The 16,820-nt window shown below is 52.1% G+C and overlaps 1 protein-coding gene across 4 annotated transcripts in view; it reads left to right on the top strand.

The window, feature by feature from the left end:
* RADIL (Rap associating with DIL domain) overlaps window positions 1-16,820 on the top strand; it is a 56,730-nt gene that overhangs the window by 11,937 nt on the left and 27,973 nt on the right. For all 4 annotated transcript variants that reach the window (XM_090024057.1, XM_090024056.1, XM_090024059.1 and 1 more), the window contains one exon: window positions 14,801-15,120. In XM_090024057.1, the coding sequence (XP_089880183.1) occupies window positions 14,801-15,120 (320 nt within the window). The remainder of the gene's footprint in view (window positions 1-14,800; window positions 15,121-16,820) is intronic.

Below are 16,820 nucleotides of genomic sequence, written 5' to 3'. Positions count from 1 at the left end.
CTCGCTCACTGCCCTACTAACCTGAGCTGAATGCAGTGCCCGTTTACCTGTTTGTAACATAACCGACGGGACTGTAGCGAGAGAATTGGAGGCAAGCATTGGCTCGGTGTGTGGTGGTAGTTCCCTGGGCACGTACAAGAATGCATGTGTGCACCAGGAGAGCCTGGGCATACAGCAAGCCTAGCAGGTAGAATGGGGCATTGTTTGAAACCAAATATAAGCCAGGTAACCAAACCCTTTTTCTTTATGGGGCCTGAGGGAGGTAAAAGCAGCAGCAAGCCTGGCTGGTCAGGGCTTAGGGCCAGAGATCTGGAAGGTATTTTTTTTCCATTGCTGTATCCAGTCTCCTGTGAGCACAGGTATCTGGGCCAGAGAAATCCATGAGAAGGTCCATGCAGGCCCCATTCAGAGGGTGACTGATAACATGCAAAACCTACCCTGTGCCATGGGGACAGGGCTGGACACAGGCATGGGTGAACCAAGTGGTTGGACAGAAAGGGGGTTGGAAAATGGTATTTCTTTTCCTTTTGTCCAATTATTATTATCATTATCTCTGGCGAAGGGGGGCCTGATACTAAAAGTTCACCCAGGGCTGCCAGGAGTCTAGGTATGGCACAGCACAGGGGAGACCAGGGCACTGCCCATGCCCTGCACTTGTCAGGGCACTTCCTAAGTGAAATGCACTTTCCTGACTCCAGGCAAGGACTAAACGGTCTAAATACCTGGATGTATTTCCACCCCTGCACTATAGCACATGCATGCACAAACTCTCTACCGGTTAGTGGCTTGATACACTCCGCTGAAGGCAACAGTTCTTTTGCCCTTGATTTTAAGAAGAATTGAATAGAGCCTGAGCAGATAGAGAGTATCCAGAAGGAGGCAGGTGAGAATAGGCTACCAGATACAATGCAAGTCTTTCAGGATGGATTATTTGGCTTCCAAGTCATCCCAGAAAGATTCCTCTGTGTCCTGTATCCCTCAGTGTGGCCCAATGCACTGAACTCAGCTCTTTCTTAAGTAGCTGTACGCACAGGGCTGGGATCTATCCTTTCAATGTAAGTGGAGGCCAGTTTTTGCAGAGCCTCAGGATACTGTTTATTTGGCAGTTGTTAAGCAAATCCTACTCCATTTTGAATGTAAACAGCATAAGTGAGCTGTGAAGTCCAGTGCATGCAGGAGAGGAGGCAGAGCTGATTGTAGTTTTGGCCTGCAGCTCGTTTGCCCACGGTTTTTTCTCAGGAGCCCTGGCCCTCATCAGGAGCTGGGAACATGTGGAAGGGAGCTGCAGGGTGACTTGTCTGGCAGCTATGTAAGGTCCAGGTCTTGCTGCTGGGGTTGCATGGGCAGACTCCTGCCCTGCCTTGGAGCCCTGTGAAAGTCAGGTGGACTCCACCATGGATGTGAGCATCCAATCCAGCTGCAAGCATGGGACTCAGACCAAGTTTCTCTGGTGCTCGGGGAAGCCAGCTCCTAGCTTGGAAGCAGCTTAACAATCATCCAGTGCAGAGCTTTGTTCTGTTCAGATGTTGGCTTCGTCTACCTTACTTTTCAGAGTAGACCATTGTCTGTCAAAGTGGTATCTCCATCTTCCCATTTGGGTGGTGTCTCCTGAGATCAATACTGCTTATGCTCCTGGTTCAGTCTCCCATCACTTGCTTGATGTTAGTGGGCAAAAGTGAGCCCGATGAGTCACTGGATAGAAGGGAATTGCTCAGGCTCCCCACTCAATATACATCTCAGTATTAGAAAGAGAGGTGTTGAAGGAGGACTGCACAATTGTAGGCACTTGCCTGCAGCTCCTGCTTTGAGGCTGGAGATTAGAAGGTGGTTTCTAGTACCTGGAACAGCCTTCCTCTAGGAGAAGACACCCCAGTGGAGCTCGCTAAATTCCTGAACATGGTAGGTTGTGTGCCATGGTTGTCTGTAATAGTAGGGGATGCCTCTCAGTGACCCAGGAGCGCACTGCCAGCCTTATGTTCCCAAATCCCTTATTCAGCTCTTGTCAGGATATGACTTTCACAGCCTACGACTGGCCTCTTATTGAAGGCAGGTTGTTTTTTCAGGTCAGTATTATCACTCTCACTGGATCCTGTGTAGGCTGCTGGGGCTCAGAGTGAAACTTCTGGTCTTTTGAGGTCAGATCTCCAGAAGAACTTAAGTGAATCATAGGTCCCCTGGAAACTCAGCAGGCTTTGTGCTCCCGAGTCATTTAGATGCTTGTATAACACCCCCTCTCCCTTTCTTGGCTCTCATTTATTCATTCCTTGATCCAGGGATTGCTCCCTCACATCTGAGCACTCTACTCCCTCTTTCAGCTCCTGATTTCCTCCCTGATGCTTTATTCTCAGCCCAGCCAAAATAGCTTCAGCCAGTGGAGCTGGCTACCAAGCTTCCCTGTTGTTCTGGGTTGTATTTCTAAACAGCTCATGTCAAGTTTCTGTATCTGGACGGGAGACCTCACCTCATTGGTGACATGGAGTCATATTCCTGAAATAATAAAACGCTATATACAGGATGCCTCTCTTGAATTTACTGAATAGTGGAAATGTTAGAGGTGAAGATGACTCAGTATGGCCAAACTCACCCCTGTCGCACTCTTACCTGTAACATGTGTCCACTGCAATGTCTAGTCTAGTCTTCAGGATCTCCAAGTGGTTGGACGCCCTAGTAGAAATGTTCATATAGGGAGCACTAATCATGTGAAAGATGTATTGCTGATACACTGGAGACAAGTTCCCGAAAGAGAATTAGACAAGCCTCCTTTGGAACATGATTATAAGATTTCAGCAGCATGAGTATTTAGTATTTTAGAGTAACAGTTCATTTATTTTGAATTGGGTATCACTGGATGGGAAATATGGCACCTATGGGGGAAAAAAAGGGCACGTGGTCATTTAATTAAAACCTGTGTGATAACACACGTGCATAATTAAGATTGCATGCACAGCCGCTGACGTTTCCAAACTTGTTTGTGCTTGACTTGGGTTTTTCTCACACACACACAAGTCAAACCATGAGAAACTGCATTATATTGAGACCCTCCTTTATCTTCACTCAGTTTAGACCCTTGAAGCATTTGAGCTAATGAAGTAACTCATAGCTGCTGCAAGTTTCTTCTTCTATCTGTCCCACAAAAAATCACCATAAAGCTAAAATCACCCTAGCCTAAAGCATGCATGTCTTTATATATTTATGCTGCCTTTCCCAACACAGGCTCAGGGTGGCTTACATACAGCGAGGAAAAACAGCAACAACTTACTGTTTAATCTGAACAGTTAGAGTTTGGTAAAGTTAGAAATTCCTGAAAGCTGAGCTTGGTAATGATAATGGATGAGAAGCACTGGCTGATCTTAACTCTAGGCAGGATTTCCACCTCCACTTCTAATCATAAGTAGTCATTTATGGAAGGCACCACGGGTCTTGCAAAGCGGCGCTCAGCTAGAACTTATTCTCTGGCAGTTGAGTTGCATGGAAGTAACAGGCCTATCCCCTGGGCAATGTGGTGATGATTGGTGGTTATGGCACACCATAAGAAACAAAGATGTCATAAGAATCCCAACATTTGCAAGACAAATGGAGCCAGCGATTCCATTTCTACCACACTGAAGCCAGCTGCGTAGGGATAAATGGAAAGTTTATCTTTGTGTTTTTGAAAGATTATTTCAAACCACGGAGATTTTGAGGGAAAAAAAATATTTTTAACAAGCCCTTGGTAGGGAAGAGCTGACAGCAGCTTTTACAAAACCCCTACCTATACTAAGACGCATCTTAGACATAGTTTCACTGGACTCTTCAGCCAAGCTGTGGGCACCCCCGGGCAGCCTGGCTACTTCATGCGTATGTGGTCTGGGCTGGTCCTGGAGCTGCAGGAAGTGCACACGCACAGTCTGTCTTGCCTTGCTGTCCCTTACTTTTTGCTGTAAAGCAGTTCTCCACATTAATAACAAGGGCCAGGGATGGAAATTGGCCCACTGTGCTTTCGCTGTACAGCTATTACCCCAGTTGTTTCAGAGCTTCCAGGCTGTAGGAGGAGATGGAAGTTTTCAGGTTTCCCTCCAGTTATTATTGATGAGCTCATTTGGGGAAAGAAAACCCACAGCGGGTCGTCTGGTTGGCTGGCTGTGAAATGCTGATTGTCTTCATGGAGAAACTCTTGCTTTTCTGGCCCTCTCTTTTGGTTGTTATGTCAGCTGGGCTCATCATAATGCCCTGTAATTGCAGGGATATTGGCTGCGAGGGAAATGGTGCTTCCCACACACAGCTCACACTGCACTTAATGAAGAGGGAGGCATTGCCATCCCCTCCATTTCTCCAGGGGTGAGGTCAAGGGGCTGCCCAAGGTGATGCTACCAGGCGATGGTCTGCAGCCCCCTTCCCTGGCCCATGCAGTGTGCGTAGGTGGAGGTGCTGCAGAGCACACGTGCTGCTCTCACCGAGGGTTGCCCTGTGCTACTGATACCCGTTTTCAGTAGCCCGGACCTTTGCCCTTTCCATGGGGCTCCGCTCAAAGAGAGTTGGAGACTTAGCCTGGCCTAAAGGAGCTGGAGAGAAGCCAGTCCTCCATTTCTGGGATGGTATCAGGGCAAGGGGTGATCCCAAGCATTGGTTGAATCATTCAGGTAGGCATCCTGAGTCTGAGGGCAGCTTGGGGCATTCGATTTTCATTGCTGTCATCTCCACGTTCCTCTTTCTCTCCGGAGTCCAAGGTTAATTCACTTTTGGACTCACACCGGCTAAAATCAGGGCTGGGGCTGGGGCTGGCCCAGGCTGTGCCAGGAGGCTGGCATTTAGGAACACTGTCACATGGAGATCCCAACGCGGAGATAAAGACAGCGCTCACTCACATACTTCCAACGTGGGAGAGGCATGCAAGTCAGCCTGGCTTTTGTCAGGGGCCCAGGAAAGAGGGAGAGAGAATGAGAGCTCAGCCACTTGTTGCATGACCAAAATAGGAGGAAGAACAGGTTTTCTACCCCAATTTTTTTGGTGTCTGAGGTATCTTGGAGCACAGCACAGGTCTGTAGCTCAGCATCTTTTTAGGTAACAGGGCTGGTCAGAGCTGTAACCCAAAGGCATCCATCTGCTTCCACCTTGTTTGACGGGGACCGTTGCCCCACGGGCTGCTGCTGTCCTCTCGGGTGTTGTGCCTTGCAGATTGAAATCTCCCACATCCATGCCCTATGCTTTGAGGCTGGGCTGTCTGCTGTCGTGATCTCTCCATCGCTGCCGCCGCCTTTTCCATTGCTACCAGCTCCTGTTCCTAGTACCCCAGGTTATTGCTGCTCCGCTTTGGGAGTGAGGGGGCGAAGGAAGCCCGGGCCACGTTCCATGTCTCCTTAGGAAGCGCTGCCACGCAGAAGGGGCTGCTCCCTGTGTCGAGAGGAGTTATTCATGTGCAGTCTGTGGGGGTGGCTGGGAGTGACGTGGGGGAAGGAGGCTGCAATGTTGCCTGGCTTATGGTTCGGAGGCAAGAGAGAGAAGGGGGGCTCATACTGCAGACTGCCCGGGAGGCTAAAACACTGGGGAAAGCCGTGAGCTCATCCTGCTGCTGCACCGGAGCCTGGGAAATCTAGGCTGGAAGATGCAGCCTTAGCTCTCCCTCCGCCCAGAGAGGAAAGCGCTGCACTGCTTGTTCATACCCCGTCACCAGGCTTCAGCAACAGCTTTATGGAGCCAGGATGCTCCTCTCTCCAGGCATTGGGGTTTGCACTGGGATGAGATACGTCTTGGTAGCAAGAGATAGATTTTAAAGCAAAGATGCTTCAGTAGAGCCAGGGGGCTGGAACAAAGCACTGTCCTCTCCCTCATCTGCACTGGGGCTGGCCCTTCGTCTCTGGGTCATGGGCAACCTCCCCTGGGGTAGTTGCTTGTCCTTTTGTTGGGTTTCTTGACTTCACTGGTTCTGCTATGCAAGGATGCCGCATGAGGACTGTGCTGCCTCCAAGCCCCGTGTAATGGCCCGGCATGCCTTGCTGTGTCTGCCTGTGCATATTTTCAGTAGCTCTGCTCCGGTTCTACCTCTTGCACACATGGCCTATGACTTCCCAGGAGGGGAATGGGAGGGAGATGAGGCAGGTGCAGGGAGCCTGGGCAGGGCTGGGGCTGGTTCAAGCTACCTGTGCTCTTTAGTTGCAGCGTGATACCTAAAAATGTCTGGGAAGCAGGTTGGCGGTGGGTTAACTCTTTTAACCCTGCAGAGGTGATGGGGCCAACTTCTCTGCTGGTGCAAACTGGTACAGTTTCAGCCAAGAAATGTTGGCCTATAACGTCAGGCCTGCTGGCCGCTGAGCAAGCAGGTTCGGTCCTGCATTCAGCTCCCTCCCTCCCGAAAACAGCACTGTCAGGTGGGAGATCTGAGTGCAGATTTCCTGCTTGCAGGTGCTGCAGCCTACCCTGCCCATCCTTCACTGCGTCGTGTCCTGGATCTGCTCCCCTGCCTCCTGAGATCCAGCAGGAGCCCAGATGTCTTGCCACAACGATGGTCTTGCCCTGGGGGTCTTCAGTTTCTCAGACAGGGCATGTGGATGGTGCAGCCCGGAGCAATTGCTGTTGCTGCATCCAGGAGCCAGGCAGGGAAAGCAGCCTCTGAGGCCCTAGGCACACATTACATATAGTACGCAATTCAGTGGTTAACTGCGCTATAAGTTTAGACTGGTCACAGCTTCAAAGTAATTATCATGCCATAAAGATGTCCACCCAGCTATAAAAAGAGCCAGCCAGCTACAAAGTTAGTACTTGAAAATGTGTGACAACGTTGTAGCTGGTTTCAACCAAGCTGTAATTTGAACATGTGGCAGGACTCTTACATGCATCTGAGTGACCACTGAACACCACAGCCCACATCACCTCCCATGCCGCTTTAGTCCTTTCCCAGTCCCGGGCATGATAATTCCTGTTTGTAGGAGATTACTCGGAAAGCCTTGGTGACTCTCTCACTTTGCTTTGCAATGACCTGTGGGAAGCAGGAACCTGGGACAACAATGCCGGCTGGACTTTAAAAAAAAAAAAAAAAAAAATTATCCCTGTGGATTAATGGGCTGACATGCCCCCAAGGCAGTCTGCCAGCCATCTGGATGACCCGACGCAGAGTCCAGGCTCAGCTAGCCTGCTTTTCCCAGCATGCCCAGACCGCCAGGGGCTGGAGCTGGGAACCGAGCGAGTCCTAGCTGTGTCTAGGGTGGCCAAAATCTGCCGCTCTCTCCAGTGTCTACACCGTGGGAGAGTGGCTGTGCGCCAAGCCTCCTCTTGGAAACTGGCTTTGAGCTGCATCCTTGGGCAGGTGACCTCAGTGTTGACTGCTAGTGTGAACCTCCCTCTGCCCCATGCGTGTAACCCAGCAGGGTTAAAGTGTGGGAGGAGCAGGGGTTTGGCCCCTCCATGTCCTCGAAAGGAGCCGCCTGTAATCCCTAAACAGATACAGTGAAGCAGACTCAGTGCTGAGATGCCTTCAAGGCACATTAAGGATCTGTAAATTGTTGCACCGGTCTCTAGGGATCTCGAAACTAGTTCTGCGTAGATAATGTGTCTGCTGCCTTGGGTCCCACAGTGCCAGGTCCCTGGGTCTGTAGACACGAGTGCTAGCCACACTGTCCTTCCACGGGCCGCTGGATCCTTCCTCTTGCTTAGACTTCAGAGCATGCAGGAGGCTCTGATTCCATCTGTGTCCTCCTAGCAAACAGCTTAAGGGTTTTATCTACTCCTTACCCCTTATCCTAATTAGTTTATTAGCTGCTTCCCACTGGGGAGGGAATGGCTGCTGTTCAAGCCACTAATTAATGCCCAGGTTGAAACTGTTTTACAGTGGGACTGACCTCTCCTTTGAACTTCAGTTCTCAAGGCCCCGTCTTGCAAGCACTCTTTCCTTGCCATAGAGGAGTCCTTGCCTAGCACTGAGAGTTGACTAACTGGGAAGGGCTCGGGGGAAGACAGACCTGGACATCTAGGCATGGCGTGCAGGACAGCTCCCTGAGAACTGGAGATGCCAGAGGGAAATGGGTTTACGTGGCCCAGCTCTGCTTTTTTAATGTAATTGCCTTTGCAGAAGCCACCCTTGCTTGCACAGCCTTCCTGAGGGCTTTAGACTCCTCTAGCTCCCACCGACTTTCCTGAAAGACCTGTAGTCTCAGTTGCACACATTTCTTGGGATACCGAGGGATAAACCTATTATATTGGAAGGGACGTTGTTGGATGGTTTCCAGGCACAAGCTTTGTCATGCCGGAGCAGGCTGTATGGGAATTACCCCTGGGCGATAAATGTTTGCTCCCATTTGAAAAATTCCCTCATTAAACCATCCTCAGCAGATTCAAAGTGGGGGTGCAATTACATGTACGCTTTAATGTGTGTTAGTCTATTGTAATGCACATTAAAGCATCACAAAAAAACCATGGGTGCCTAAACACCAGCAGGGCGGCTGCTCTGGCATGCTGTAAGTCCAGCGTGTCAGAGCAGACTTGATTAATCGAGTCTGCTTGAGGGTGGCAATTACTGTGCTCCAGCAGCCTCCTGCATCTCGGGTATCAGCATTTCTGCCCTTCAAAACGGCGATGGGGGAGCTGTATCTAGAACTCGTTTGATGAGCTTTAGATAAAGTGCCCCTGCCGCCATTATGAAGCACGGGGATGCTGATACATTAGAGGTTCTGGGTGTTTTAATTAAATTGGCTCTCAGAGCTGCTCTAATTAAAGCCCCCCCCCCCAACTTCCAGAGCACGTGTATAAATGCCCCGTGCTCTTTAGCTAATGCATGTAAAAATAGGCTAATGCGCATTTTTCTAGTATCTCACAATAGAGTGCTATATTTAATGCACATTACTTAAAGTACATTAATGAACATGTAAATACTCCTGGAATTGCATGCTGTGCCCCCTAAGTGGCAGTCCCTGGGCCTGCTGCCTGATGGCCAGGGACCTGTGGGACAACAGAGATAGGGTCAGAGGCAGATCTGTTGCTTGGTGAAATGTGGTGCCAGGAGCCCTTGGGCAAAACTGGTCCAAAAATAAAAATATAGGATTCAGCCACTGAAAGCATTTCTCTAGGATTTCCTGCAAGGTGCCTCTCTCCACAGGCATATGAATTTGATAGAAGTTAGGGGTTATTCAAAAATGACACGTGTGTTATGTTAAGTAGGACTAAGGCTTCTCTCCTAGCACCAGTGTCCACACACACAATTTTGCAGGAACAGCAAAGCCCATAATAAAGGTACACACCACCCTGACCCCTTCGTTTTTGATGACTGTCAGAACTGAGCTTCCAAAAGAGCCTATAACTCCTCTCAGCTTCGACCTCTCCCGGCTCTCTTGCAGTGGTGTGTCTGGAAGGCCAGTGGAGGGGTGCTCTTCTAGCCTGGGGAAGACTGTAACCTGAGGTGAAGGCTGTCCTGTCACCCTCTTCCCTATCTTAAATCAAGGCCAAGCTTTGCTGGTCACAGCCCTGCCTATCTGGCCTGAGGAGTGAGGTGGTCTCTTGGGCCCTTGGCACACATTCCTTTAGTGCCTCCATGGGATATGATCCCTAACACCAACAACTGCGTCTCCTGCCATGCCACACATAGAGTTCATAGATTTTAGGGTTGGAAAGGACCTATTAGATCACTGAGTCTGGCCCCCTGCCCTGGGCAGGAAAGAGTGCTGAGGTCAGATGACCCCAGCCAGGTGTTTGTCCAATCTCCTTCTAATGTTGCCACACATGTAGTGGTTAGCTGAAAGTCAGATGCCTGCAGACTGGCGTGAACCATGCAGTCCTGGGGTTGGGACCAACAATCAGCTACCTTGACCCACATTCAATCTAAGGCACAATGGAAACCAGCCACAACAATATTACACATATTTTGTGGACTATTTTTGTGGCTGGTTTCATTTTTTGACATGCCATCAATTGCCTGACTGTGTGGCTAGGTTACTTTTTATGGTATGCTTAACAAGTTAATCACATGTGAAGTCTAACATCTGCCAGGGACCTAAGGCAGGTTGGCCCTAGGTCATTTCAGACCAGTCTGGAAACTGGTAGGTAGCCACTCTACATGTGGGAGCTCAGGTGTCATGCAGTGCCACTGGGGATGGCAGAATAAGTGGGCACTAGGCCAAGCTTCTGGGTTGACTGACAGGGCAGAGTGATGCCTCGTTCAGCTCAGGGTGGCCGAGGCACAGAGTTCAACTGGGCTCCAAATGAAATGGTCTTGCCTTTCCGTGCCTGGTCAGGAGACTATAAAATACTGGAAGCTGCTGCCTTGCAGCTTCCTAACAATGGCTGGGATGCCCAGCACAGGATAGGCATCCCTTTCCAGCCTTGATCAGAGGTGGAACCATCTTCCCCATTTACAACACTGGGCCAAAGGCAAGTCCCTACAAACAAACCCTTGTTGGCCGTGGCCGTTTAACAGCCGGCTGGCAATAAATGAATGGGCGTGCTGTGCTGAGAAGGGAGGTGCACAGGTCTCCTTTAGCAGAGAACAAGCTCCTTCCGTCTATGGTTGGATCTGTTATTGGGGCTGCAGGCTCCTTGGTGTTCTGGCTACTGGGCAAATGGGTCAAAGAGGAGCCATTTGAATCAAGCCTCCTCTTCCCCTGTCTCCGGATCTGCAAAAGGGGAGAAGGACCCAATGCCTCCCCAGGGGGTCGTGGGAGGGAATGGGCTAATCCTGAGCCTTCAAGAACAGAAGTCGAGCTGCATAACACTGAGATTAAAATATATGTATATATATAGCCCTGCAAAAACCAAAATGCAGAGCAACATCATGTTCTTTGTCTTCTGGTTTCTGAGCCTTGAGTGTCACCTGGATCACATCTTCTAGCTTTTCCTGAGAGTGATGGTGCAAGCTGCTAAGGGGATCATGGGGTCATCTTCACTGGAGGTTTTCAAGAAGAGGCTGAGTGGGCCAAGGACAGGTTAGGAGCAGACAGCTCCGTGTCTCTGTATGGAGCGGTTTGGAGCCAGTGGCCTTTGAGGTCCCTCTCAAGCCTGTGGCTCTAGAAACTCACTCTTTTTAAAAAATGGAAGCAGAGCTTTCCAGGAAATCATCTTGGTTAGTGCAGCTTCAGCTGCCTCGGGACTTGCCGTGAAATCCCGAGTGTTGTTTGGGCCGGGGGTTTGCCTGGTCCCCAGAAAGAGGAAAGGTCTGGATCTGGGTTATCAGTATGGTGGTTTTTCCAGGTCACGATTACTTTTACTAGCCGAAAGCTCTCGGTAAGGTGTTAGATATCTGCGCCTCTTATGAATCCTCCCTTCCTGCGTAAAATCTATGTTTCCATGTAATACAGAAAGGAGAACTGCCAGCGATTCCCGTGGGCTTGGTGCCTGTGAGATGCTTGTCATACCAGCGCTTTGGACTGGTTAGGTCTCAGATGTTTTGGGGGTGGATATGGGCGGGGGGGGGAACGGTACCAGAAAGATTAAAAAAACAACCCAGTTATAGAAGGACTTTGTTACATTCAGGAAGAGAGCTGTGTTTATCTTTCCAGTGCGGCTCAGGAGTTCGAACAGAGCCTGTGACCGGGGCTGTATTGGGAGTAATAAGCAGCTTTTTCCTCCTGGATTTTGCTGCACAGAGTAAACACAGAAGCTTCCTCCCCGCTAGATAAGAAAAACCTGAACGTTCATTTCGCTGGTGCGGGGAGAGATGTTGAGGCCACGGGGCGCTCAGCCTCCCCACCACCCTTCTCCAAAGCCTGATCCCAGGAGAGCAAAGCAGCAGGGTTTTTGCAGCCCAGCCCAGCTCCTATTGATTCCTGGGAAAGCCGGACAGAGGCCTGGATGCCAAGTGCTGGGTGGAAGAGCCAGGTAGAAAATGCTGAGCATGAGCAGAGCTGGGCAAGGAAGGAGAGCCCCATTCCCACGCCAGAGCAGTGGCAGGGCCCCAGGCGGGAGCACAGGGTTCAGGAGGATGCTGTTCTCCTGTGGCTGCTGCAGCCTGATTTATACGCCGGCGCTCTCTCCGGTTGGGCCAGGGCTGTGCAGGGAAAGGACCCAGGGGCAGTCGCCTCCAGAAATGCAACATTCCCTTCCTGTGGCTGGCTAGGAGGCCTTCCTCACGGCCCGCAGCAGGCAAGGAGCTTTCCATTCATGAGGGGAGGAGACCTGCTCTTGAGCCATAACTCTGCTGTCCTGCGCCAGGGAGGTGCTGCCAAACGCTCCTGATTTTTTTGCAAGTCTCCATCTCTGGAGGGAGCAAGGCCTGGGGAGGGGGCGGCTGGGGATGAGGAGCTGTGGGTTCGAGGTCAGGCTTGCCATTCGCCTCCCTGAGCCTCAGCTCACCCTGCCTACAACGGAGACCAGGCCTGCTCTTCAGAGACATCCAAAATGCTAGTAAAGGCTCCTCCGAGAGCTGACGTGGAAAGATGAATCGCGAATGCATCGTGTGGATCAGTCAGGCCGTCCTCCCGACAGCAGGTGTGTGCTCTTCCTGCCCGCTGCTGGACATGTTTACGTATTTGAGAAGTTAGCCCTCAAGGGCATGCAGCCCACGCAGAATAAAAGACCTAACCATGCCACATAGGGATGGATGTTTCACCGTGAGAAACTGGAATAGAGCACCTTTTCCTTAGCTGTCAGTGTGAAACCTGGTACCGCCTGTCCAGTACAGGTTGAGGTTCACGCGGCCTTCCCAATCTCCTTCCTTTTCCGGGTAGGTGTCCCAGGGGCTGTCAGCAAACCTCTGAGACCAGAGTTTCCAAGAAACATATCTCCAGCAATTTCCCCAAAGCAGGACAGACCCGAGGCAAAGGCATCTGCGCTTTGGCCGTTTTCGTGGGACCCAGGAGTGGGCGTCACGAGCCGCGGATCGCAGCTGCCCTCCTCTTTAGACAGGCAGCACAGTTGCATCCCAACCTGCTCCGCTGTGTCTTGCTGTGAAATGGCTGCGGGCCGCGTTCGAGAACTCTCCGGGCTATTCAGCCACCCCTTGCTCTAATCCCGAGGCATGTAAACAGTAGGGTTTATTTTGTATCCCTTCATCCCTTTCATTTTTCCCAATGAAGGAGCGAGGGATTTAAAGCAAACAAACAAAAAAATGTATTTCAGAACACAGCGCCTGCTCCTCACCAAATAAGGCAGCCTGCCCTGGGGGGGTTGAATTCGATAATGTCCCTTTAAGCAGCCTGCGGCTGGGCTTGCCTCTCCAGTGCAGAGCACCGCTCTCTTTCCAGCAGAGACATTTCTTTTGGTGCCTTCCTCTGCACCCTGGACTTCTACATCTCTGATCTACCCGTCCGGAGGAAGCCGCAGAGCAGGTCTGGAAGAACGGGGGTCCTTGCTCTTTTGTCTCAGCTGCTCTCTGGTGGCTTGGAAAGCAGCATTCTCCTTGCAACAGAATTTTCTAGACCCTTTTTGCAACTCCAGCCCCCACGTTCACCGTCAAACGGCCGTGATAGCGGCCTGCCGAGGACTGCCAAAGAAAGGTAGGAGGTTTGCAGAACAGCGTTCACACCGACTGCTGTTTTTCCTTTCCCACAACTTGCACCCAATCAGGGATGCTTGCAGCCTAGGAAAGGGCTCTAGCAGGCTGGGTCGTTTCTGCAGCCGTGGGGCCGAGAGGATGCAGTTGGGTTTTCTCTGTGCCTCTTCCATCCTATTTATACTCCCGCTCTGGACCCCATTAGTCTTCCTGACAGCTCTCCCGAACTGACGCTTGTGAGAAGTTAATTACAGATCGGCTCTGCAGCAGGCAGGCTCCACACTGCAGTCTGCAGCTCCTGGCAGGCAGCAATTGGACCCTGCTCACGGGCAGGTGCCGTTCGTGTCTGGCAAGGGCGTGGGACCCCCGGAGCACCCTGCTAGCTGGCGGGACAGCAAGGACTGAAGCCAGATGTCGTAGCTTTGCATTCTGACCTGTGCTGATTTTTGAGAAGCAGATTATCTATGCGGTAGAGCTCGGGCCAGTGGGGGAAGGATGCTGCAGACCAGAGGTGGATCTTGGCTGCTCTCAGGACAGGTGGGGAGGGCTTGAGAGACTGGCTTGCAGCTGGTGTTGGGAAGATGTGGGGGATGGGCAGTTGCTCCTCTTCATTTAACAGGGCGAGTGTGGCATGAACTGTGATCATCTTCACTTCTAAGAGCTCACATCCAGGTCTTGGGTGGCTGCAGTTTCTGTGTTCCAGCTGCCGCGCTCAGGAAGGAGTGTGGAGTTGTGGGAAGGGGGTGTCTTTTGCTTTGTTGGGGAATTATTACTTTCTCCTCCTGGTCCTCAGACTGTCTGGTGAGTTTCCGGGGTCTTTAAGCTGCATTTCACCAAGCCTCGGCTGACCGAAACTGGGAGGAGATGCTGGAGCTTGCACCTCTGGGCAGGCAGTGACAACGGGTCCTTCTGTCAGATGCTCCTGCTCACAAATTGGACATATTTGTACTGGGATGAAACACGCTGAAGGGCTGTGGGAGGGAATGGGGCAATCCAGCTGGGGATCCAGGGCCTAGGCAACCTCAAGATTGTCAGTCCTGGGGCATCCTGGGCTGGGGACATTTTGGAGGGGGAGAAGGCGGGTGCTGGGCAGCAGCTGTCCAGTGGTATAATCTTGTATTGGGGAAGAGCAAAGTGGGGTGGGGGTTGGCTTCACTCCCCTAGTCCTGCCTCTGGAGCGTGGGCAGTGATTGAGAAGCATCAAGAGATACAATGGCATCATGCTGGACAGAGCAAGGGTGGCGAATGGGACTGTGTCCGGGGAAGGCAATGTCCTTTTGTGCCAGCATGGCTGGCCCAGGGGGGTCGGACACTGGCTGACCCTAGCTGGTGCGGTTCCCTGGGTGGGAGTGGGGCAGGGGCAGCAGGATCGTTGTGTGATCAGATGCCACTAACCACACCTCTCGTCCTCAGGCATCAATGCTCAAGCTCGGAAGCTGCAGAGGAACCGGGCGAAGGGCACCATGACCCTGCTGACGGGGTACCAGCGCCACGCCACGCCACCCTCCCTGCGGCGCAGTGTGAGCGAGACCAGCCTAAGCCAGCCGGGTTCGCAGGAGGAGGAGCTCAAGAAACATTACTCCACCTTGCCGGAGACCATGCGGGGCCTGGAGACCTCGCTGGGCGAGTCCCCGGCCCCAGCCCCAACGGAGGAGCAGACCGGGGGCAGCATGCGGTACTCCCTCTACCAGTCCCCTCACCTCCTCCTTCTGCAGGGCTACAGCCAGCAGCACGTAAGCACTCCACCTTCCTTCCCTCTGCCCCGGCAGGCTTTGCCCCCCGCCCCCTCCCCCAGGCCATCATGCTCTCCCTGCTCTTTAGGGCCATTAGGCAATGTTGGAGCTTGGACACTTGGATGCTGGATTGCATCACGCTTGCCCCTCTCCTGCAGCCCAGACTTGTGCCTGGAGGATGGGCTGCCATGGGAGAAAAATGTAGGGGAAAACCTGGTGGATACTAGCTGCTGGTAGCAACCCCCAGGGCCACTCGGTCTCTTCTGAACAGTCCTTGCATCAGGTTTGAAGGGAGAGAGAGGTTTTCCCCACGTTGCAGCAGAAGACCAGTGGCATGGCTGTGCTTCAAGGGCTCTGTTTGCAAGGACTCTCTCCTTAGCCACAGAAAAGCTGTGCCTTAGGGATGCAGGGACAGACCTAGGGTTCAGCTGCTCGGGACAGCCAGACGCTGTTTGTATCCAGGCACAGGGTAAAGGTGGAGCGGGCACTGGGAATCTTGAGCCAATCCCTCTTCCTATACCTGGCCAGCAAGCAGGGCTGAAGTGTCTGCTGGCTTCCCTGCTGAGCTGGCCAGGGTTAAACACTGGGGTGTGCTATGATTTCTGGCTCTGCTTTCTGGCAACATGCAACCAGGAGGCCTTGCCTTGGCATCAGCTGCTGTGTGGTAGGCCACAGCCTGCGCTGATAACAGTTATCATTCCCATTTCAGAGATGAGAATGCTGAGGCTCAGGAGGAGTCAGGAACATGGCCTTGGGGGGCTGGTTTTCAGTGTGAGAGGGAATGGGTCCCACTGTCCTCGCTCACCATATTGCACCATGCAGCTGAGACAGAATTAGGCCCAGTGTGCTTCCCTGAGGAGGACTCCCCAGGGCTGCCTTGCCCTGACATCAGGCTGCACGTGTCATGGAGAGAATGAAGTAATAAGGCCACATCTGAACTGGGAAGGGAGGCCAGAAAGAACAAGTAACACCACTGGGAGAGGATGGATCCCATGATGATGACTTTGGGGGGTACCACTGCCAGGGGCACCGTGCCAGCCTGCATAGTACTGCTGCTGTAGTGGAGGATTCACTAGGAGTGGAAGGTCTTGCTGCATGTGAACTCATTCAGGTAGTGTGAGACTGCCCCCAGCCAGAGCTTGGGAGCCAGCTGGGGTAGGGACAAGCCACCTTTCTCCTGAAGGGTTGTTGCCACGTCTGGCAGGTGCTGCCCGCATCACCCTGCTGGGACCTGTGGCATATCGTAGGGTGCAGGTGGTTTGTGGGGGTTGTCTTGTGGCTGTAAGCAAGGGTTTGTCATGGTGATTATGGGGATTCCTTGGGGTGACAATTGTGATTGCAGGGGGCCAGGCTCAGTGGCCCAAGAGGCCCCTGCTAGTCCCCTGTTCCTATGAATGGCCCCGAGTGCCTGCAAATTCCTGACGCTCTCATAATCTTGGGGTGTCTCAGGTAATTCCTGGCATCTGTTTGCCTTGCAGAGCCCCTTGGTCAGTGTCCCCATTCTGCACCTCTGTATGTGCAAGCCACTGCGAACCTTGGCCGACAATCAGTAACGCTCATATGGAGTCACTCTCCAGTTCCCCTCCCAAGGAACCGCTAGAGTTAAATGGGACGAACGCAAGTTGCTAAGTTACTTGTGTAACGGCACTGAGCACATTAGCAGGCGCACGTATAGATGTGTTAGTCACAATAGAGTCGCA

Source organism: Crocodylus siamensis, chromosome 12, assembly GCF_052110815.1.
Source record: "Crocodylus siamensis isolate JL-2025a chromosome 12, ASM5211081v1, whole genome shotgun sequence".
Classification (NCBI taxonomy): domain Eukaryota; kingdom Metazoa; phylum Chordata; order Crocodylia; family Crocodylidae; genus Crocodylus; species Crocodylus siamensis.
The sequence above is the reverse complement of the archived record's forward strand: the minus strand, read 5'-3'. Positions and strand labels throughout refer to the sequence as shown.